Raw genomic sequence first — 23615 nt, forward strand, 5'->3', positions numbered from 1 at the left:
CCTACGAATTGTTCCGCTGGCTGCTTTCGCAGAGCTGGATGAGCTTTCAAAGATTTGCCAGCAAGAGGTTGCATGGAGGGTTCACATTTCCACATTTCTGCCTTGCTGGATTAAGCCAATTGGGTCTGATAATGTACGTCCAGCGAACACTGACCTGTTTCTCAACTCTGTCCTAAACAACACAATCTGCCAGGAAACAGGAACATATAAGGGGGGGATCCTGCATAGCATCACCAAACACAAATATATGTATTTGTATTCCTTTGAATCCCTTTTAAATATGACTTTGTTTGAATTTGACTCCTTCAAAGACAATAATCACAAAATCATCAGCCTGGGTTGGATGTACACACACACACACACACACACACACACACACACACACACACACACACACACACACACACACACACACACACACACACACACTTTGTGAACAGTGAAATGTGTGCAGTGTGCACGGGGAAACCAATCACGTCTATCAAGGTAACTTATTATGACTCACAGTCTTACTGTGCCTGAACTTTGTTGTTACAGAAAAGATTCATCGCAGCCCCATTTTTGTTTTCTCTCACATATTTACTCTGAAGGTCTTTCTCCTTAGACTGACAGAGAAAAGGATAAGAGGAGGGGGAAAAGTGTAGAAGAGGAAAGGATGAAAAGAAATAGATTAAGAGAGAAAGGCTATGTAAATTTATATATATATATATATATATTTATATATAAAAAGCATAATATCAGTTATCGCTACAAAGGGCCATGGTCTGGAGTTTCACAGTCTTTCATGTACAACAGGCGCAGTAACAGTACCGACTCTTGGTCTCTCTGCTGTGATGACACCTGCCGCTCGGCACTGTGGGAACACAAGGAAAGCAGAGTCCACCCTGTAATGTGTTCGCGACATGCGTGCGCACGTGTGTGTGTGTGTGCGTGTGTTAAGTGTGTAGGTGACACATTTTAATGCTCTGATGACTTATTAAATCCTGTTCCATGCCTTCAATCTGGCCTCGGGTTACAGTCACGTGATCGTGAAGGCAGCACGGGGCTCCACAGCATGAGGGGAAAAATATTCCCTCAGAGCCCCTTATCTATGCGCTCAGCTGGCCTAGGTGTTTCTTCTCGTGTCCGACTTAGAACCTGCAGTATTACTGCAGTATTAGGTTCTCCTTTTACACCTCCATCCATAACGTGCCCAAACTACTTGCAGTGCAGCTGATGCCGGCAAAAAACTGTCTCAGGTATACGCTGATATTCATATCCTTTACTCTCACAAGATTGTCACGTGGCCCTCTCCCTCTCAGGTTTTCCTACTTTAAACACCCCCCGGCTTTTTTCTTCCTTGTTCTCTATCCAAAAATGCCCTCACAATCTGTCTTTGTTAGTGGGATGCTGTCTGCTGTCAACTGTGTTTACGCTTCTGCCAAATGCTTCTCATTTTTAGTGCAGTCTGATCACTTAAAAAGCATCTTAATTCGTTGAATTAATAGAGGTGGATGAAGCACTTTAGAAGACAAGATTTACATGATAACAGTGGCTGCTGCTGCTAATATATCTTACATGAAAAAAAAACAAGCAAATAGGCTTTGAGAATCCCTTAGAAGATTTGGCCTATTTGCCAGATTTAAGGGGATTTATTTTTATGTTTGAGTCATGTAACCCAGATAGATTCTTACAGCTGGTTGTGCCGGGTTTCTTTTTTTCAGCTGGAGCTTGAGTACAGTTAGTGATCTGATCGAGACTAGCTTCTCGTGGCAGTGCCTCGCGGGCGACAGCAAGGTGTTTGTTCTTTGCGCTCTTTTTGTGGCAGTTTTAGGACTTTTTAAATCCCAGAGCTCTGTAAACTCTAACACGATGAGAGGTCTAAACTCTTACATTTGGTCCACTTTGTAAAAATGTCTGGGCATGTCTCATCTTTGCACACTCAGAAAAAAGGAACACACACACAAAGTCTAAATTAAATTAGTCATTTTGTCTGCTTCCAGCGTGATCATCCTCACCACGGCTACATTAGAACACGGTTGGGTTTTTTTTTTGGTTTTTTTTGCACTATTTATTAATTCTTTTAGAGGAATAGTTCAACAGTTTGTTGCCTGGCAACCTAATGTGAAGTCTGACATATACCCCCCCACTTAAAACCACAGGATGTCCTTTTTACTCTTAGGTTTCTTTTTTTCCAGAATAAATAAAGTAGATGTAACATCTTAATTAGTGATGTTTTGAGGTCCCTGAAGGCAATTTCATTATTGTTCGATTGCACAGAACTGGGCTAATGGTTCCCCCTCCTGTTTCTAACATTCATTCCATATATTTATTTATTTTTTAGGCTAGGTTAATTATCTGCTGCCTCTAGCATTAAATTTAACACAGAGACATGTAGAGGTGGCATCAGTCTTCTCATATACCACATAGCATGTTGTCTAAAATGTTTTTTAAATGTGCAATTTAATGTTTTTTGAAAACTTAAAGATGTTTCCTGTGTGTGCATGGATTACATTGGTCTTTTTGATGTAGCTGCCATTACTAAAAGTCAAAAGTGTCACGTAAAAGAGCATTTTCAAACCTATTTAATTTTGATGCCAGTTAAATTCACTGGCATCAATAATTAAAAACCCAACTGTGTGGTAACTCTGCGTGTCCGTGTATTTCTGAATGTGTGCATTTTCATCATGCAGATGCTTCGTCCCGGCCTCCCTGTCCCTCCCCTGGGTCAGCTGTCATCACGCAGACGAGATCAGAACAAAATAAAACCAGTGCCACAGCATCCGCTCTCTGTTCTGGAGTTTCTTGTGGAAAAGGGAGACCTTCAGCCGCACAGCTCAAGGAGGTGCGTGTGAAAAGCCACAGTACAAAGCCTTCATGTCTGCAGTCCAAAGCCCAGGGCCCTCATCGTGTGTGTCTGCTGGAAAGCCCTCGGGAGATTTGGGTGTGAATCACGAGGAAGTGTTTTTTCTTCCAAACCCTTCAGTACTTTGCTGGACAGGTGAGCACACCTCTTGTCACGAGGTTTATGGGTAATTGCTGTATTTCTCATTACCCGTGATGCTTCAGTGCCTACAGCTGATCCCTTATATTGCTTCTCAGGTTTGGTTTGTTAAACCAATCCATTTTTTTAAATCAGCAGTTTCCCATCTGAGAGCAGTCGCACTGTAATTCTCCAATATCGGTATCATTATGGAGTAGATATTAGCTGTGAGACAACATTCTAATATCACCACAAGTGTAAAGACATCCCTGCTCTGTAGGCTCTTTGTTAGTATGGTTACAGATGCCACCTACTCGGGGGCCGTCCTTTTGACAGCAAAGGTCTTTTAGAGAGATTTCGTCGTGAACTTTGTTTGTGAAACAAGGACCACTCGGACATAGTAAACCAACGACCCTCGACTTCTACACACAAACACACGTGAAGATCTGCACGTTTGAACATCTCAAGAGCTGGTACTGTATCTCCACTCAGAGATTACTCGTGTCACCACTCCACATGCATCCTGTTCCTCTCTTTTTATTTCTTCTTGTCTTTCTCTCTCACACTGTCACCTCTGTCTTGCTGTTGGTCACAAAGTAGGGCTGTGTGGGGAGGAAGTGTTGGCTGTGGCTGTGGCCTCTAGTGCTGTGGAGCTGGTTCGGTTCCAGGATGGTACACTGAGGCCTCTTGTGCCCGTAGGTCTTCCTCCGGCCCACCGTCTCAGTCCCGTCCCAGCCCTTCAGCCCCAGCCCCATCGCATGTGAGGACGCAATTGTATTGGAACTGTACGCCAGTGGGCGGCCCATTGTAGCTGAGCCGTGGCCAATGACAGTCTCAGCAGCCCTGGAGATGCCCAGGGATGTGCCACCTGGCATGGTCCCCGCCATGTGTGCCAGGGAGGTAGCCCCTAGTCCTGGTGGCTTGCTACTGTGGCTGTGAAGATGAGTGTGAGAGCTGTGAGAGCTGTGGGCAGTGTGACCATGGCTGACTTTGGGTTTCTGGCCGTTTGGCTTGTGTCCCCCTCCTCCTCCAGCGGCTATGTGCCGTTCTGTCGGCAGGGTTGAGACAGAGGAGATGCTGGGCATCTCGGTGACATAAGTGGCCACTGGCTCTGGAGTCAGTGGACCCAAAGAAGTCATAGGAGTCATGGAGGTCATTGGGGTGAGCGAGGTCATGGGTGTCATTGAAGTCATTGGGGTCATGACGTGGTTAATAGGGTTGGCGCTCATAGGGTTTGAAGCCATGGGGTTGGTGGTCATCTGAGGAGTCACTGATGACATGTTGCCCATGGACGCCATGGATGGTCGGGAGTTGCCCATGGGCTGCAGAGGAAGTCCTTTTGCTGGCATCTCTACCATCAGGCGACGCTTGTTGTACAGTTCGCCGTTGTACTTGGCAGCTAAAGGAGAAGAAGAGAAAGAGTAAGAGAAGCAATGAAACACTAAGTGGGCACAAAAAACTGCTACAGAGCAGAGCTTAAATCTTGAATTAAACGATATATACTTTCTTAAATTTGGCCATTTGCCACCATGGAAGATTTTTTTTATTGAATGAATCAAAAAATAACACTTTCAGCAGTTTGCTGATCAGCCATAAGATAACACATCACTATGAGCACACACAGACAGAAAGCAGAAATATAGATATTGCATCAGTTTTAACACCCACAGTATAAGAAGGTCATATAACAAACCCCTATACTTTGTTAGTCAGCCTCACCTAACTGACCAAGCAGAGTGTCAGGACCACTGCTAACGCCTGCAAGTTAGAAGCCCGTGCTGCTACTGGAGGAGTGAAATCAAAAGAAAAGCCTAGAATCTCTCCTCCAGCTCGCCTCTTCCTCCCTTTTAAAGCCAAGAAAACATCCAATTTTTGCATGGTGGGAAGGAGTTCAACATGAGAAAGAAGGAAGAAATTTTGGGAGAAAGTTGTGAGGCTAATAACTAGGCATGACATGGGTGATTTTTTTCTAACTCGGTGCAAGTTTATTACAGTTATGTCATAAGATTAAGGAAAGATTTCAATCAGACCTCAGTGCACGCTCAACTAGTGGATTTTTGAGAATGCCTAAGTTGTAGACATTTATTTTTGCATTCAGTATTTTTAAACAAGTCAAAAATGTTTTGAAAAGTATTTGGTTATCTGCCTTTACACGTGTGTACACACATATGAACTTGAGAGACATCCATTCTTAATCCATCCATAGTTTTCAGTCATGTGACCGACTAACTAACCAGGCCAGCAAAACATTACAGCATCATGATGGACAATAGTAGACAGTCCCTGGTACTGCAAGACAAAAGTGTACTACAAGACTAGTTGGATCATCTATCCATGGAGGAAAAGCAAAGATATGAAGAGAAACTATGAATGTTGGTGACTTGTGATCCGTATTTTGCTCCGACAGCTTAATTTAAATCCCTAAAAATGGCGATGTCTCGCCAAAGCTCCAGTTCAGTGACATCTATGTATCTTGTAGAAAATTGCTCACCTTCCACTGCTGCCAGGATGAAGACGTTTAAAGTATGGACAGCTACATGTATTTTTGATCTTGATGGGTAAACAATCTTATTGTGTGGGAGGTAACGAACATGAAATTATTCATCATTAAAGCAAAGGTAAGTGCTACAAAGCTAGCTTAAACGAACTACCAGATGCAAATTTTATATTTTAAAGTATACATTTTTCACATTAATGTCGTAACATAACATAACAGTAAAGTTGACAGAGTGTTTTCCAAATTCAGGCAAATCATCATCACAGTGCAGTCAGAGAGGTGCAGTTCTCCTGGCAACCAATCGGTTTGCCAGACGCAGAAGTATTATTTCTCCCTCCAGAGAACATGTCTTCTATACTTTGTATAGAAGAATTGTTGAATTGTTTGTCAAAAGTATGAACAAAAAGTCAACCAAAACATAGAATGTGTCTGTTTCCTGACTTACAGACTCCTCTATCTGTTGCATCTTCTATATCTGTGTGTGTGTATCCGTGTGTGTTTCTTCAGCCTTGGAGCAGTCAGCGTTAATGGCTCACATTTATTCCTCTCTCTGTCAGTCAGTGTCACCAAGCTACAGTCTCTCTTATCACTGCGAAATGTGACCCTTTTTTTTTGTCAGATTCACTTTCACAGTTGAGTCATTACTCTTCAGTCCCTTGTTGCCGCTACGTCCTTGAAGATAAAGTTAACACACTCAGTGAGTTTGCTTTACCGCTGTAACTATAAATCTAGTTTATCGCTGTGCAAACGCTGAAGAGAAATAACTAACGCGGGCCTGCGAGCGGATAGCAAGCGCAGGCGTGGGGGTTTGTAGGTAAGGGTGGGAGTGGTGGGAGACCACAGCCTCACTAGCTGAGTCGCTGTGAGACTGCCGCTGGGGATCAAACTTGCTCAGGCGACAGGTGAATCAATCCGGCAGTAGTCAGCTCGATGGTACATGCATCCAGCCGTGTACGTACATGCTGAGCCTACGCAGCGTGGGCTCAGCATGCCTCTGCATGAGAAAAGCAGTGTCCTGCAGAGACTCGCACACATTATACATCAGGGGGAAAAACCGAGAACTGCTTCGTGAAGTCCCACAGTGCCAGCAACATAAAAACCTTATTAGGTTTAGACCAGTATATCAATCTGCTTTTTGTTAGGCAATTAGGTCGTCTACTGCCAATTTACTGGGGGGATTATTAGTTCTTGAAGTCTCTAAAACGTTTTCAAATTTCCAATGGTTTACCCAAATTTGAAGACCTTTTTTTAGTATTCACTATAAGTGGGTGGATCCTGCTGTCACAGTGCTGCCATCCTAAACAAAAAACATCCATTAGTCTGGGTTTAAATGGAGTTTTCTGTCTGTGAGGTTTATTTTTTTCCCACTCCAGAAACTCTTTGTAACTGTGCAATGGTGTTAGACTGCTTTCTCCTTCAAAATAACACCGTGTTCCATGCATCACTGAGACGCAATCAACACCTGTGCTTTCTATTAGCTACTATCTCTGCCGCGGAAAAACAGTACTATCTCCCAAAGTGACTAAGGGTTGGTAATTGTAGTGCATGACTAAAGCTGGCGATGCAAATTACGTGTGCCTCATTATAAAATCCGAGAGATTATGGAATCTGAAATACCTCAGCAGCTAATGGATGGATTTCAATCAAATTTTGATCATGATTTATTCATGGTATCCAAAAGAAGCCAAATGACTTTTTCCTTAGTGATGCTAGGCGGTTGACATTTTAATATCTTGAGTACTCGAGTAAGACTGAATATCTACTGTGGTCATTTCATTTGTTATATGAAAACATAATTGTATGATTATTATTAGGTTCTTATTAAATGTATTCTACATCACAGTATATTAAAGCCGGCATCTTAGCATATAACTGGCACTTGCAACATGGATGTGTCTCAAGTGTCCTCATTAAAATGAATGTGCATGTGGAGTGCGGCTGCAACAATCAGCTAAAAAAATACAAGAAAAAACAAAGGAGGGTATAATCTGCTTCAAAATCAGCGCTTAACGTAGCTGCGCGTTTGCATGGACAAAAAGGCAAAAGAAAGAAAGACACACAAGACAAATAACTAAATGTTAATGCTTTTAGATGTTCTGTTGATTTCTGTCCACTTATGTGCAAGTCTAAAAAAAATGATAATAATAAAACAAGCCCTAATTACCTAGGATTTACTGTGCTTACTGCATTTGGAAAATTGACTTATTAGCCAGCATGTAAGAACAAGAGAATCTTCTTGGATGTAGGACAGTCATTAACTACAGCAGAGCATTTGTACAATAGAAGTGGGCCATAATTGGTCATTTGTACTCAGGCTGAGTTGCAGGCCTGCATCCAGGGATCGTTCTTGGTTGCTTTTTGCCTTGTTTGCTGTTAGAACTCAATAAAGTGACCTTATAGAGATGCACAGAGGGACAGTGGAGATGGCTATTGATTGACAGGTGAGGGCCTTCTCAACTGGATCATCGGCCATTAAAATGGCAGAAGCAATTAAAGAACAAGAGGAAAGGCTGTTATGGGGGATGCTGGGAAAGTAGTGCTTAAGACCTAGTTCCATTTCCAGTTAGTGAGCACACCAGAACATGTATCAGAGGAGAATAATTTAGCTATTCAGATTTCTTTTGCTGACATTTATTTCCTATCTCTAGCTTGGATGCAACTAGGATAGCTCAGTAGGTAGCGTGGTGGCCCCATGATCGGAATGATCGGAAGGTCGGGGATTCGACTCCACTGAACGGCTACCCTGAGGTACCCCTGAGCAAGGTACCGTCCCTGCACACTGCTCCCCGGGCGCTGCACTGGTGGCTGCCCACTGCTTCACTGGGTGAATGGGTTAAATGCAGAGGAACTATTTCCCTATGGGGACTAACAAGCTCACTTTACACTTTACTAGTTTGTGGACCACTCACCATCTTGGTGTTTGAAGGGGTCAGATTTAGATTAGATTGATTAACCTCCGTGTATTTTAATATCAAGGTTATGCTGACTGATTTACTTTTAGGGCCAGCTGTGTGTCCACTTTAGCAAAAACAGTGTTTGTCATTTCTGCCGTTTTGTGTTTCAGCCTTCGAGATTGCCACTTGCACATTTTCTTTTTGTCTCTGTTATTCCCCCTCACATGCATTTTTCATAGCTTGTGTGTCAATTTCCCATCACTGAACTCAAGGTAATGGCATTTTGCCTCCTGGAATCCTGGGTGCCTGTGTGTACAGGTTTCCAATCATTTCATAGGTGAATCTTTGAATACCACTTGGAAAATGGAAAACTGTCAGTCAACCATGAGCCTGAAGGGAAGAGACCTCCGTTCAATTATAGAAATGGAATCAAATATGAGCCCCTGTAAAGGAGGATCAAGATTAACAGCCCAATGGTTCTTTAAGGAGCGATATGGAGCTTGATGAATTGAGGGTGGGGTGGAGTCAGGGTGAAGAAGAGATAATGGGAAAGAAAGACAAAAGAAGCAAAAAGCAAAGATGAGATAAAAATGCAGAGGGCAGGAGATGGCTGATAAAGGGACTGATATAAAGAAGAAAACGGAGTTCATGGGAAAATGGGAGCGGTGGGAGGGACGAGTACGACGGCTACAGAAAGGTACTGGAGGAGGGTGTGAGTGAAGAAAAGTAAAGAGGCTTGTAAAAACCCAAATAAAATAAAAGTGCTTATTGTTAATGAACCTCATGAGTAGTTTTGTACATTTTATCACATTAACTTAAATGATGAAACTTTATGTTACCTCCAGACAATTTGAGAGCCATGCTGCACAGCTTTTCATATTGATTTTATGGCCCACAGGCTGTCACTGCTTTCAGACCGTGTCAGTACATTAAAAAAGTCAACTTGCTGAGAGTTAATACTTCCTTAGAAAAACAATTCACCATAGAGATCATAAAATCAATGAAGTTATAGTTGGAAACCTAAACAGGAAAAGTGTGAAGTTTTCTTGTACATGCCAACAATAAAAAAGGATTACATACCCCAACTTTCAAATCAAAAAAAGTTACAGTATAGTAAAGCAGTGTATCATCTCTCAATCACAGGAAAACAACTGCTTCTGTTCCAAGAAAAAAAGAAAAAAAATGATCCCCAACTGCTGGCGGATGTCATTACGACTAACTGTGGGCAGAGTTATTTCCTTTGGCTGAACAGAGCTGGCTGGAAGTTTTGTAAAGCGTGCCAGTGTGTGCTGGTTGGCCAGTCTTGTTTATTAGTGCTGGAGTCGTATTAGCCTTTGGGTGATGACATTTCATTTTGCAAAGCTAATTCTGTCAAATCCAAAATGCACCCAGATCCGTGCTTTCATTAAAGATAAAAAGCCAGAGAATCCTGCTGAGTTCTGCATTGTGTTTCTTATAAAACACCGCGTAACTGCCTCCTATCTTCTACAACAAGTTTGACACTGAACGCTGATGTTTGTGTCAACCTTTTCTGTTTGTAGTTAAAGTTCTCTGCCGTGATATACTGGAATGGGATATAGTGAATGGGCTAATGTGGACTGGTTCTTATATAATGCATACAACATTCACACAAATTCATGCAGTGGTTTCTGTCTAGCATTCACATCCCAACTTGGGGTTCAGTATTTTGCGCAAGTATACTTCACCATGCGGACTGGAGCAGATTGAAGCACCGCTCTTCCGATTAGTGGACGACCTGCTCTACCTCCTCAACTACAGCCACCCATCTCCACCCTGGACAGGTTTCCAAGTCCTTAATAGGACTAAAAAGGCAACCATTCATGGTCATAGTCACCCCGCACTCAGTTCAGAGTAACCAGTCAACCTAATATGTATGTCTTTGGAATTTGGAAGGAAGCATGAGGATTTGGACCCCTGCACAAATAGGGTAAACATGCAACTTCCACACAGAAAACCTGGCTGATGAGAGGTTTAAACCCAGAACCTTTACTGAACATGTAGCACATATAGTTTTAATACTTTTTAAAAAAGACTTTTAAAAAACGTCATCAGGACCTTTCAGTTTGTAAAATGATTTATTTATTAATTTTGACATCTGTAATAGTTTATATGTGACAAGATTTCTGTGTTACCACAAAAAGCTGCAGAAGACAGGAATATTAAGACACTCCGGCCGAAACGAGCAGGAATAACAACAAGTATCGCATTGATTACATCAGGAACAGCATGAATATGGGGGCTAGGATGAAGGTGGGTTACAAAGCAGCTTGCAGATGTGAAATGGCTGTAGATTTGTAGTTACAGCGGCAAAGCGGCAGAGGATAGACAAAGTAACTTATATTGTGTATCCTCTGTTTAATTCAATTCAGTTTTATTTATATTTTGGCGTTATTTATTTTTAATGTCAAATCAAAACAGCAGTTGCCTGAAGGCGCTTTATATTTTAAGGTAGAGACCATGCAAGACCTTTATTAGATTTGCCAACTGGATGTGTATTAAATGAATCATAAATTGATTTGGACTTGCAATAGATTCATAAAATGCTACATTTTTGTAGAAACTCCCCCCATCAGAACCACTTTTGTCTACCAGTTCTGGCAGCTGGGGATTAAACGGGCAAGGCCTCTGCCCCTGATCGATGCCTGATCCACATAGTACTAGACCTCTATAGCCCACCCTGCGGCTAGTGGGGATAGAACTGGGCAGATCCATATGACTCATTTAAGGTGAGCCCAGCACTATAGCGCCATGGACTAATGGCCCCTTTTAAAAAGTAAGCATATATGCTGCACTGACAGCTAGGGTTCGCAAATGGACCACAATTTGTGCACCTGCTCTTGGGCTTTACATATACTATATGCGCTGGTTGAACGTGGTGAGGCTATATTGGTCACACGGTAAATGACTACAGCGAAAGCTTGCTTTGTTCAGCAAACCATTCTTGCACAGTTGGAAACAATGGGTATCAAAGCACAGTGACACCAACAGACACTTGCTATCAGCTCAAAGCAGTCTGGCCTTTCTCCTCTGACTTCTAGCATCAACAAGCCCAGAGAACTGCTGCTCACTGGATATTTTCTCTTTTGCAGACCATTCCCTAAAGATTCAAGTAGATCAGCAGGCTCTGAACGAGTCAGACCAGCCTCTCTGGTAGGAATAATTCTTAATGGAGAAAACAAAATAAAATTTACTATTCACAATACAAATGCTTGGGTATTGGTCATCTCTTAATGTTGGACTTACAGGATATAGATGCAGGCTGAATGTCTTTAGGCCGCTTTTTTTTTTTTTTTACATTTATTTTTAACATTTCCAAGGAAACAGTTTTAAAACCAGTTTTTTTAGTTTGTATTCTTATAGCATAAATTTCCATAACACTGCTAGAATTCTCTTGTACCTGCCTCATCTGTTTTCCCAACAGATAGAGATTTCGTTCATTTCCCACAATGCCGCGCACAATCCCCAGAGCATGTGTTGCATCCATCTGTTGGGTTTGTGTGCAGTAAGACGAAGGAAAAAACTTTTTGAGAAACAGTGGGTTTGTATGCTGCACTCAAACTGCAGCACAGTTTGCGGTTGCAGTGCACGGATGTGTTCAGGGGAAATTGGCTTGTCTGATGAATTTTTATTCCTCGTTGAATATTGGCACGAAATTTTGAGTTAAGAAAGAATGGTTGGATTCTCGCAGACTGACACCAAGATGTTTTCTGCTGGCGTTTTAGATAACTGAACAATTTCCTGCAATCAAACACAACTGTGGCTGTGCTGAAAATATCTAGGCATTCTCTGATGTCTATATTCGGCCACTTCTCTGGGAATTATAAAAATAGACCATCAAACAAAAAAGTTGCCAAGTTCAGGACTCAGGCATGACAGTATTAACCACTATTTTCACTCCTGTGCTTTTATTGGTGTAATCCTTTAAGCTTAAAAATGATGCGTTCATTTACCGCTTGGTATTCATTGCTCATTCAAGTCTTTCTCAGTTGTCAATTTCGCTGGCAGTTACATATACTGCTACCATAATAATGACACGTCTTCTTCTTGCTTCAGGGGCACAAAGTATTACTCAGCACAAACAAGCAGGATAATCTATTACTGTAACATGTCTGGAGATGAGTCAGGGCCACAGTAGTGTAGGGAATACCACTGACAATACAGGATGCATTTGTCATCACAATCAGTTTTACTTTGTGCTGCTGGACATGCTGGACAGATAGGCTTTTCAAAAAAAAGAACAAAACACGATCTATCCGGTCATTTTTCAAATAAAAGGGAGCGAATGCAGACAAATAGCATCCCGTAGCTGTTTATACAGACATTTGTAGATTGTATCTGTCGTGAGTGGGCTGAATTCTGAATCTAGTGAAGGCAGAGTACCTGTCTAGCATAAACAAGCTGACAAACGCTCGCTGGAAGCACTTGCGTGTCGGCCTCGAATGAATTCAGATTATGAAATAGCAATGTGACTGCCAAAGAACGTATGGTGATGAGGCAACTTTAGATCAGCTGCTACAGCCGCTGACTCACTGGATTTGGTTGCATGCGTGAAAGTGTATCCACTGTCATTTAAAATATAAAATGCTGATATTAAACACGGCCAGCATCAGGAGAAGGTCATCTTAAAGTGAGGGGGAGGGAAACTGATTTTAGACAATGGGGAGGCTGCCCGAAGCCCTCTAAAAGGTAAATAAGGATTATTTTGAACTGGGAACTTAAACTGTGAGGATGTTCCCATCTTGTAGAGTCCAACAAGGAACACGTGGAATAGAAGATGACTATATTTATTCCCCTTTAAGTTCTAAACTTTTGCAGAGCCTATGACATTACTGTACCTGTGTGAGTGGCTCACATCATTGGTGGTGTTGTGCTAAACATGGATTTTTTTGCACAACACCACTAAGGATGTGAGCCACTGTTTTTATGTGATATTTTTGTATAATACGTTTGCTTAAACTGGTAAATCTATAGGCTACATTTCCTCTTGTCCATTGTAATAGCTTTGGAATTCTAAATCCAGGAATTTGCTGAGATTTTTCAGTCCCTACATTGATGCTATGATTATTATTCCTTATACTAAGGTGCCGATTGTTATTCTGTCACTGATAAATTCAAAAACAGTGGCGAAAAAGTTGCTGGATATGCACAGAAGGCATTAACAACACTGAACTGATCAGTCACAGTAGTTGCGGACTGACCTGAAGTGTAGTTACATTTCTAGGGAGGTGCACGGCATACGATTTCAAAAGAAATTTGAGGTTGCGGCGTAGCTATGGTGTAAATTTCCCATTAAATAAATCCCCAGTAAGCAGGAGAAAAATATTTATGTATAAGCCGTTTATGTCTTACACCACATCCAGGTTAGCGATGCAGTGAAAAAACCACTGTCAATTATGTGTGCAGTGTGCTTGCTGTTGTTTAGAGCCTTCCCAGAGTAAAAAAAACCACCTGGTGCTATTTGAGTTTGTGTTTCAGGGGCTCAAAAAGCATTCAGTAAACTATACTACAAAAAAAGTCACTTATAGGAGCCTAGGTTTTCCTTTTTCTTGAAATTCACTGCCAACTTGGGATGAATCACGATGACTCCACTAACAAGGCAGGCCCAGCCTTAGGTTTCACTGCTAATCTACACACTGCTATAGTCGTAAGAGTTACCAACAGAACAACATCAGGCTTACTGCCTACCACAAACTGTAAAAATATTCTCCTTCATCTAAACTCCCCTCCACTAAAAAAAAAAAGAAACTTGGCAGTCACTCACCTACAGCCTTCAGAGAGGCGTACTTGTTGAGATCCTTGTTCTGCTGTTGCTGCTGCTGCTGTTGGTGGAGCTGTTGCTGTTGCTGGTGCTGTTCATAGACGTGAGACAGCTGGCCGAGGGCAGGGTAAGGGTGCTGCTGGCCCATGTTTGAAGCCGGTCCCACGTTGTTGTTAATCTGGCCACCCTCTGTGAACAGGGACATGAGACAGCGCAAGGTTACAATAACATTTAAAGCTCCAGTCCAGCACCAGAGGAGCCCTCGCTGGTCAAATGATTGGTGAAACTCTCATTCACATTTTCCAGAATCTACTTACATAACCTAATTTCTTTTTTTAAATTATTATTTTTTAATACATGATTTCTTGGCTGAGATATTTTGTGCCTTGCTCTCAACTAATATACACTCATTTCTATCTTTTGGGATTTTACCAGTAGATTTCCATGACACGCTCTTACATTTATGTCACCATTACAACTGAAATATTCCTCCTGGAATAAAAAATGTCTTTATTAGTCCAGAGATTTTCTTTGCACATCTGATGAATTAGTCTAAATCTGCCAGTTGGACTGTGCTACTTCTCTCAGAGGTCCTTTATGTAGCCTCACTCATCATGATTCAGAACTGTCTGTCTCAGAACTGCTTTAATGTTCTTAAACACCCTTGTTCAATGTCTTGAACAAGGGTGTCAAATATGAGGCTCGGGGCCCAGAATGGGCCCAGCACAGGTTCAAGTCTGGCCCCCTGGAGAGATTTGGAAAATGTGAATGAGGGTCTAAGTTTGGGCTTTAAAATGCATTTTAATACATTTCGCAGCTTTGCCTGATAAAGACCTCCCCCATCGCCATTCATGCTAGCTCAAAGAAGTCTGCAATAGATAAACAATGGATGACAGAAAAGTTGCTGTTTTTCCCTATCTGCTACATAAATGTCTCCTTTTTACAACGGGTCCACAAGATTAAAAAGGAACAAAAAAAAGGAGAGTGTTTGTGAATTTATCAAAATGTTCTGTTTTATAACAACAAGACAGTCTGGCCAATGAGCTACCAGAACTTTCTCTGTAAGTTTACACATATATTTCTTACAGCTTAAGCCCAAAAAGTTGTGAAGTCACATTTCTTTCATTTACTACAGCACCATTTCCTGATTTTGACTATAGGCTTGAAAGACTGTTGGACTATAGGATTGAAAGTTTTTCAGTGAGTGCAAAGTTACTTAAAGGAAATATATCAAGCATTTATTGGTACCTTTAGACTTTTTTTTATCATAAAAAGAGCTTTTTCTGTTTTCATATCATTTGACTGTATTTCAAATGCCAACCCTCCAGAATCATTTGATCACATGTACTCCAGCATATTCTCTAAATCAGCAGAGATTTACCAACTGGTGCTCACCAGGTGGTTGCTAACCAGTCTCTACACCTTCGTGACTGCAGCCTGAGTCACATCAATAACACATTCTTTTCTTTTTAGATTTCTGAGTGATTTTATTACATGTAAATGAGCTGAAATCACAGCACAACTGTTGTCCTTCGAAAGCAACAGGCATCAGTTCTAATGGGATGCTTTTGCAGCCAACAGAACAGCATTTTTTGTTCTTTGTTTATAACACAGACATTTTAGAGTTATAGTTAGCAGAAGTGGGTCTAGCTAAGGAATATCGACTGTGGAGCCGCATCTGGATTTGCTCAGTGTTAGTTAGAGTGTGCTAAACTAAGCATTAGGCGGGTTTTATATCAGTTTGCTAGACTGCGTCATAGATGGACTGGACAAGTGACAAACTTTGACATGGGGCTATTAGACTCAGCTCACTTTGCTATTTCATTACGAAAGAAAACAAAGGAAAACAAAGGTGGGCAGATTAATGCTACCATGTTTATAGTGGTAAACATGGTAGCAAACTTGGAAAACCCTTTAAAACTACATAATGAACCCACAGTAAGTGCATAGTATATTTGTTCTTCTCAAGTTTTAAGTGAGCCTCATGAGCTAATGATGACCTACTTTACTTCCTAAGAGACATATTTTATATAAAGGCCAGACGACATCCCAAGGTCTGACATGCACATGCTCCAAAATCAGTGCCCTCCTCAGTCAAGCTAGTACAATTATTACCAGAATATTTAACATGGGCACGGCTGTTCCTATTTTCAATACAAAATTAATTAGACTTAATTTTACTTATAGTTATCAAATGACTTCAGTTGTATCCAGCTGAGGTAGCTCAGTCACTTTTATGGACCAGCCTGGACCCCTGGGGCCCGTCCATAATGCAGAGGGTGAATACAGATAAGTAATGGAAGAAAAATTCAGTAAATTTCCTAAAACATGGGAAGAAACTTTTAAAGTACAATAAGAGGATTTCAAAGAGGTTCATGAAAGAACAAATTCTCAGTTAAAGTCAGTTTAAAAAACAAATATAAAGAGATTATTTTAACAAATACAGGGATTAAGAGGAGGGTTAATCACACGGTTTATAGCTTGATGTAAAAATGTAGTTTTGTTGTTTTGGTTTATTTATATTGTTTTTTTGTGTGTATTATATGTGTGTCTATAGTTATACATGTATATTATCTGATTGTATATCAACGAACATTGATTGTAAATTACTGAATAGTCTTAAGGGGCATAGAATCAAATAAGCAAACTTCATCCTACTCTTTTCCAGCATGTAAACTGTGTTGAATACAGAGAAAGTCATTGTATGTCGATGTTTTTAAGGCTTTTTTATGTTTAGTCATTCGCTCAATTGCATATTATTATTTTAAGTGTTTCAAATTTCAACCATTTATCCATTATTTTCAGCCAACTACATATCCCTTATATTTAGTCGGCCAAATTAAACATTTATCCATTACCTTTAATTAGCTTCAATTTAACAATTTGTCTGGTTACTTTCAGTTAAGTATGACTCACTAATCTCTTCAGAAATCCTGGGGCAACTTTTAGCACTTCATCTCGCTATTGCTATATTGCACAGAAGCATGTGACTGCATTTCCCTTATTTATTTATTTATTGCTTAATGCTTATGGTGTAGGAAGTAGCAGATGTCTTATATTAATTACAGGCTAACTGTAATGTCTTCCTCTAATTAAATAAGTGATAATTAGATTTCAGAAGATGTGCAGTGGGTTGAGAAATGGGCAACTGCTCTACCAGAGCTGCACAGTCTGACTTTAAACTGCAGCCGAATGTTAAAACACAATGTGGGAATTGTTCTCTCGCTGCACTGAGCCTGACAGATAATTGCAAATTCCTGTTACTGAAGTCAAAGGTATACTTACTAAGTGAATACATTCTCTTAAAAGCCCCAATGCTGTCACTTGATAATTTGAGAAGGAAAGTAAACGTTACGAGACAAGAGAGCAAGAGTGAGGAATTAGAGTGGAAAAAGTGAAATGCGGAAAATGGAGAGGATACGTGAGGAGAAAAGAGAGAAAACGTCTCAAACGATGCTGACAGAGATATGAGGATGGTTTGTAAATATCGAAAGAAGCTAGACAAAAAAAGGAAATCATTAAGGTAAAAAATACAGGGCAAACAGACAAGGAAAACATGGATATTGTCATGGTCCTGGGCCATATTGGCCCAGTATTCTTAGTTTTCGTGTGTTTTGTATTTATGCCTTGGTTCCTAGGTTGTTCTGTTAAGATGTTCCTTATTTGATTACCCCCTGTGTGCCCCTCTATGTATCTGTGAGCCCTCGTTTCCCCTCCTTGTGTTTTATTCCATGTTTTCCCCAGGCGGTTATGTCCGTGCTCTCCTTGTGCTCTCTCTCCTCCTGTCTGAACCTCTGTGTACTTCCTGTTTTACTTTGACAGTCTCTCGTCAGTAAGCGTCATGTTGTGTTCACTCCTGCCGTGTCTCGTTACGATTATCTGTGTCAGCTGTGTTCCCCGTGTGTTCCCACTTCCCTCGTTAACCCTCTGTGTCCGCGTCTCCCGCAGTTCAGTGTCGTGTTCTCCCTCATGACTGTGCGCCCCTCCGTGTGTTTCCTCGTGAGTCAGTTCCTTTGGAACTTCCCAGTTTAGTTTCATATTATTTTGTATCGCCTTTATCTTCTGTCAGCAATAAAGCTATATTTTGTGTTCAGTCCTGTTTTCCCGTGAGTTTGCGTTTCGGTCCTCATCCTGCCTGCACACAGCCTAATCATGACAGATATTCCCAAGTCCCCCTCTCGCTTTTCTTTTAGCACCTCTTAAAGGTGTTCATACAGATGGCAAACTGAGGTGGGGAAACTGTGAAGCCTCAGCCCGACAACATCGATTTCCTCGAGTCATTTTCTCCCTGTTTCATCTCGTCGCCGAGGTTTCGAGTCACAGGGTGAGCTCAAAGTCCTTAAAATCTGCACAGCTCAATTGTCAAAGCGAAGCAAGTTCTCTTCTTACTAATTAAACACTTAAGCCCTGGCGCAGGCTCAAACCGCACGCACTCTTAACAGACACTGTGACTGACAAGGTACGGCGAGAGTGGAGACAATTAAAAAGAGCATCAAAGTGAGAGCCAGTGTGAGGCGTTGTAGAAAAGACTGAGACACGAGATTCCTTGATGTGATGAAATGTCCCACGGTGTTGTGTGAAATGAAACATGGACCCACATCCTAGTTTGGATAGATAACAGCGGCCTGGAAAATGCAAGGTTGAGTCATTTTCTGAGAAATTTATTGGACTTGCCAAATACACAGATGACGATGATGCGCTTGTCGGTTAAATACTTTGGGATTTACTGTAACGGTTTGGCAATGCGGGTTCACTTAAGGCGAGATGACTTTCACTGCAAAAAGTGAGGCTGTGTTGGGCGGGAGGGGTAAACTGTGAGGAAGAGAAGGAGAGAGACAACCATGACTAAGGAAGAAACAGCAGCGAAGAACTGAGTTATGATCCCGAAGCGCTCGCTCTCTCTCTCTCAAGATAAAAGCTGGTAGGCTGTTTTATTTTTCATGTGAGGCCAAAATGGCTGGGGTCAACAATTTTCTCATTTCATAATGGATTTTGTCTAGCTGAGGAGCACATTTGTAAAATTCAATACCCCATCAAAGCACAGGTGCACCTACCCTCTGCCATGAGCTCATTCAGCTCCATGAAACAGTCATGCCCTTCTAAAATTGTGATTGTATGTAAACGCTTTGGTTTACTCAAATTTAATTTTTATTTATATATGCTGCCATTTAACAACATCTGCCTCAAGTGGCTTTATATTGTAAGATAAAGACCTTAAAATATTACAAAGAGAACCCGAACCCTCAGACAATCCCCTATAAGCAAGCACTTGGCAACAGTGTGGAAGAAGAACTCCCTTTTAACAGGAACCAGAACAGGGAGGTGCAGCCATCTGCCACAAACGGCTGGAGGATGAGGGGAAAGGATGAAAATTCAGAGCACGCAGGACAAAACACAAAGTAAGGGAGAGAGCAGACATTCAGTAGTGTCTCTCTCTGAAGTGCTTAGTGCATCATGGAAAATGCCGTGGCATAACTTATGGCCCCAGTATATCTGCAGCATTGGTTGCTTCACGTGCTGCCAGTAACGCCATCACACATGCACATCAGAGCAGGCCGATATGACCAAAAATATCTATCACGATATACATTTGAAAATGTGCGATAACGATATAACTGATGATATAATTGACACTAGACAACATATTTTACAACTCCACAACTTTATTAGTGCAAAAAAAAAAACCCCATCAATGTATTTTCCCTTAAACAAGCAGCTGTTTTTCATGTGCATTAAAGTTATATAAAAATGTAACAGTGCAAATGCAAATTCCTTGCTGACAGTTTAACCAAAAGGCATTTCCAGTGGAAAATGGCCGACACATCCTCAGCATAACCATGTATAATATCCACAAAACTTAAAAAGACGTTATACACACACAATACGGTAATATTATGTTGAAGCACCGTACGTATCACTCCGCGAGGCTCCCGCCTACGATAGCCGTAATGCTCCGACAATCCATCAAGCAGTGCGAGTTCGTAGCTTAGCAAAGTTGTACTGAAACATTTGACAGATTTTCAAGCGCCGTGTACCACATAAAATCGTTTCGAGGTCAGTAAACACAACCAGAATTCATACATAAGGCACACGGGATTATGAGGGGCACTGTTGATTTTCAGAAAAATCAAAGGACGGTAATAACGACGGCCCGCTAGCATGCTCTACCAAAAATAGTGCTTTGTTGTGTATCTGATGGACGAAAGCCAAACCAGTTCCACACCACTGAAGTTGCAGCACTTTTACAAACCAATTCTGGTTCATCCGTTTCATTCAACGACCCGCTTTCACCCTTCTCATTCTGCGTTGCCGCCATGCTTTTTCCGCCATGTGTGTATGAAAACAAAGGCACTGCGCATGCGCGTTTTACCCATATTCTATCGCGATATTTCATTTTCTTATCGTTGCCCAACATTATACCGGTATTACCGTGAACGGTATGATATGGCCCAGCCCTAATGCACATCCATTCATGCTCGCTGTTATGGCTCAGGTAGCTGCTGAAGTAACAATAGGTGTTGCACTGTTATAGTAAGTGAAGAAGTCAAAGCTGGAAATAAAGCTTTGACATCTTTTCAAAGTGTTGAAAAATCTTCCTCTGTATAATCTGTGTCTCTCTGCTTCTTTACTGATATATCCTTAAAGTGGTGGTAAACTATTATTAGTGACTTCATCTCAGCTCAAGCCAGGTGACAAAAATTGAGAGGCGCACAGCTGAGAAACACCGGCAGGCACGGTGAAGTCACTTTAATGTCAAGGTACCATTCGCAAAGCATCATGTGGTGGGTATAAAAAGCTTTAAGGGATGATTCACAATCACGTGATCCAGCCTTAACTACAAGCTTCATCAAAATGTAAATTTTAAGCTTGAGCTTAAAAGTAAGAGTGGGTGTCTCTCTCTTCATACCTAACTGGGAGTTGGTTCCACAGCCTCCCATTTTACTTTTGGAAATTCTTGCAACCGCAAGTAACCTGGGAGTCTGAGAGGAAATTGGGATAATAGTAGCATTAATTAATCTCCCTATCGCCGTTTGTGGGGTTAATCCAAGGAAGGAACAGGTCTTATCGTGAGTTTGCATGACTGCACATATGATTAATTGTTGTTACTTTCAGTTGAACTGTGGCAGCAACAACAGCATCATTCACCATATTTTTTTATTAATTTGGGAACTGACGCTTGCAGAAGTAATTATTAATAGTTCCTATTTGCTGTGTACAAACTAAAGGAGTGACAGCAGGATTAACTTGACAGAGCTCTTTAAAACAGGATGATTCTCTAGCATTTCCACTGCCATCCCATAAAGTCTTTTAAGAGAAATTAAACCTGTCTCCAAACCAGGCTCAGGGATGGAAACTTGCATCAGGATTTCATCATTATGACTGTTTACTTACAAGAAAATGTCTGCCTTTATAGGGAGCAACCTTGCCTCATTCAAGAAAATGAATAAATAAACATTATCTATTAGTGCTGCTGTGATAGATCCCATTATTATTCTCCCCTAGTTTACTGTGAACCAGCATGCATCACAATCAAACCCTCTCATCTTTATGATCTTAGTGAAAAAGAACACACACATGAACTTCAGAAACAAACGAGGCACCCAGGTGACACCACACCGTGAGCCCATTCACCAGGATGACTGACAGCTGTCACCGGGATGTCTGTCAGGATGATAAAAGGGGATGCAGTGGGAGTCTGGTGGTGTGGTCACAGTGCTTCACCAAGCTGATCCAAAGCAAACTGATTCTCAGAGGTCACGACAGACTTTTACTACCAGTGACAGCCAGTTTTCTTTCCTCTCCCCTGCTGCTCAGAGATTTACCAAATGCTACAGCAACCAAAACATACAAAGAAATGAGAATAAATCAGATGCAGTTGGGAATCAATAGTGTAAATTAGGAAAAAATCTTGCAGTATTTTTACTGAATCGACTCACAACTATTTGGAAAATTCAGTGAGTCTTGAAAAAGATAGATATATGAAAAATTGATGTTAAAGTTCCCTCAAGCACAAATAGAGGATATTAGAGATTACGAAAAAGGCCAGGAGAAAAAGTATGTTTATCTAAGAGCAGAAAGATTAGAATGATGGTGGTGCCAGTGGAAGAAAACTATTTTATACCCATTTTACCAAGGGGGTAAACTGGTAAATTGCATGTGCATGTAGCAGACGTGGTCACAGTTGATTGCAAAATCTGCAGTTTGAGTGCAATTAGTAGGAAATCCAGAGGACATGCTGAATAAACTGCAACCACAATCAATGACCTTTTAATGAGTTAACAGCCCGTTATTTGACCAATTTATACAGTGAAAATGGAAGATTCGAGAGGGCTTTTATGCTTTAAATGGTTACATTTTAACTACATTTTACTTTTAAAAGAAAAAGTAGGTCTTTTTATTTGGACTAAAATAGCAGACTGCGATTTAGTCTCGAACCTACCTTTTACTTTTACACTGGGAAATGAATTATTGTACAATTGGCAAGTCTTCCCACTGTCATGATGCAAATAAATAAATAACTAAAAACCCTCTGTGGTGTCTGAAGTAGCCAATTTGGATGCTAATGAAAGTATTTATTGTTGACTTTGGACATAATCCTGTATGGGGATGTAATCCTCTCCCGGAGCTTTTACTCTAGTAACAATAACAGAAAACATATGCTTCCCTATTCATTTCACTGGTGTTCTGTTGTAGGTGGCTCGCTATTGACCAAAAGAACACAGAAATGCCTTGCTGCTGCCATGTGCTACTACCCTGTGTGTGTGAGGAAAAGAAAAGGTTAGTGAAATATATCTTTCTGTAAAACGCTGTCTAAAAAATCATATGTGGAATGAAAGCATACACTGGAGCCATGAATCACGTAAGGTATTTGCTGCTGTGCTTTTGACCTTTTTTAAATTAAATTTTTGAATATTTTACACTTGTGTTTTCCTTCAAACGCCCCTTTTTATAACCATAGATAAAGGCCTGCTTTCTGCCAGCGTACATGAAGATGAATTTAGCTACACTTTGGGGGTGTCAGTAGAAGAGATATCTAGCACTGTTTTGTTATTTAGCAATAATTAATCACATTTATTGAAAACAATGCTAAGACCAAGAGCTTTTCTTAGCCCTAAGCAAGTATTTTTTGAAACCTATATTCAAGCAGCAACCTTCAGCACCAAAGTGTCGCCAAAAAGCTAGCTTCAAGTGGCCTTGAGGTTAGCTTAATCTAAGGTAGCTGTTACCAAAATGGCCTCTATAGCAAATTTCTCCTTTTGTAACAACTTTACCATTTGGATTTTTACTAATGCATAAGTTACGTCTGTGTAAGTCACTAAACTGAAACTCTCTACCATGTTTGTGGTGTTGGTGCTTGTTGAAGCATATTTAATAATAATAATAAGAATAATACAATCTGTCATTATGTTTGATTTGTGCTTCACATTTGTAGAATAAATACAACTTAATAGATATTAGTTAGTATTTAATTTGGCCAACACT

At 40.9% G+C, this 23615-nt stretch overlaps 1 protein-coding gene across 1 annotated transcript in view; it reads right to left on the reverse strand.

The window, feature by feature from the left end:
• Positions 1–351: 351 nt before the first annotated feature.
• shisa9a (shisa family member 9a) overlaps positions 352–23615 on the reverse strand; it is a 57433-nt gene continuing 34169 nt past the window's right edge. Inside the window, exons 3-4 of the mRNA XM_085415885.1 lie at positions 14136–14321; positions 352–4361 (exon numbers count right to left, since the gene is read on the reverse strand). Of these exons, the coding sequence (XP_085272011.1) occupies positions 3523–4361; positions 14136–14321 (1025 nt within the window). The 3' untranslated portion in view covers positions 352–3522. The remainder of the gene's footprint in view (positions 4362–14135; positions 14322–23615) is intronic.

This window comes from Rhamphochromis longiceps, linkage group LG8 (genome assembly GCF_057381845.1).
Source record: "Rhamphochromis longiceps isolate RC_006_pf linkage group LG8, R_longiceps_female_GT1.1, whole genome shotgun sequence".
Lineage (NCBI taxonomy): Eukaryota > Metazoa > Chordata > Actinopteri > Cichliformes > Cichlidae > Rhamphochromis > Rhamphochromis longiceps.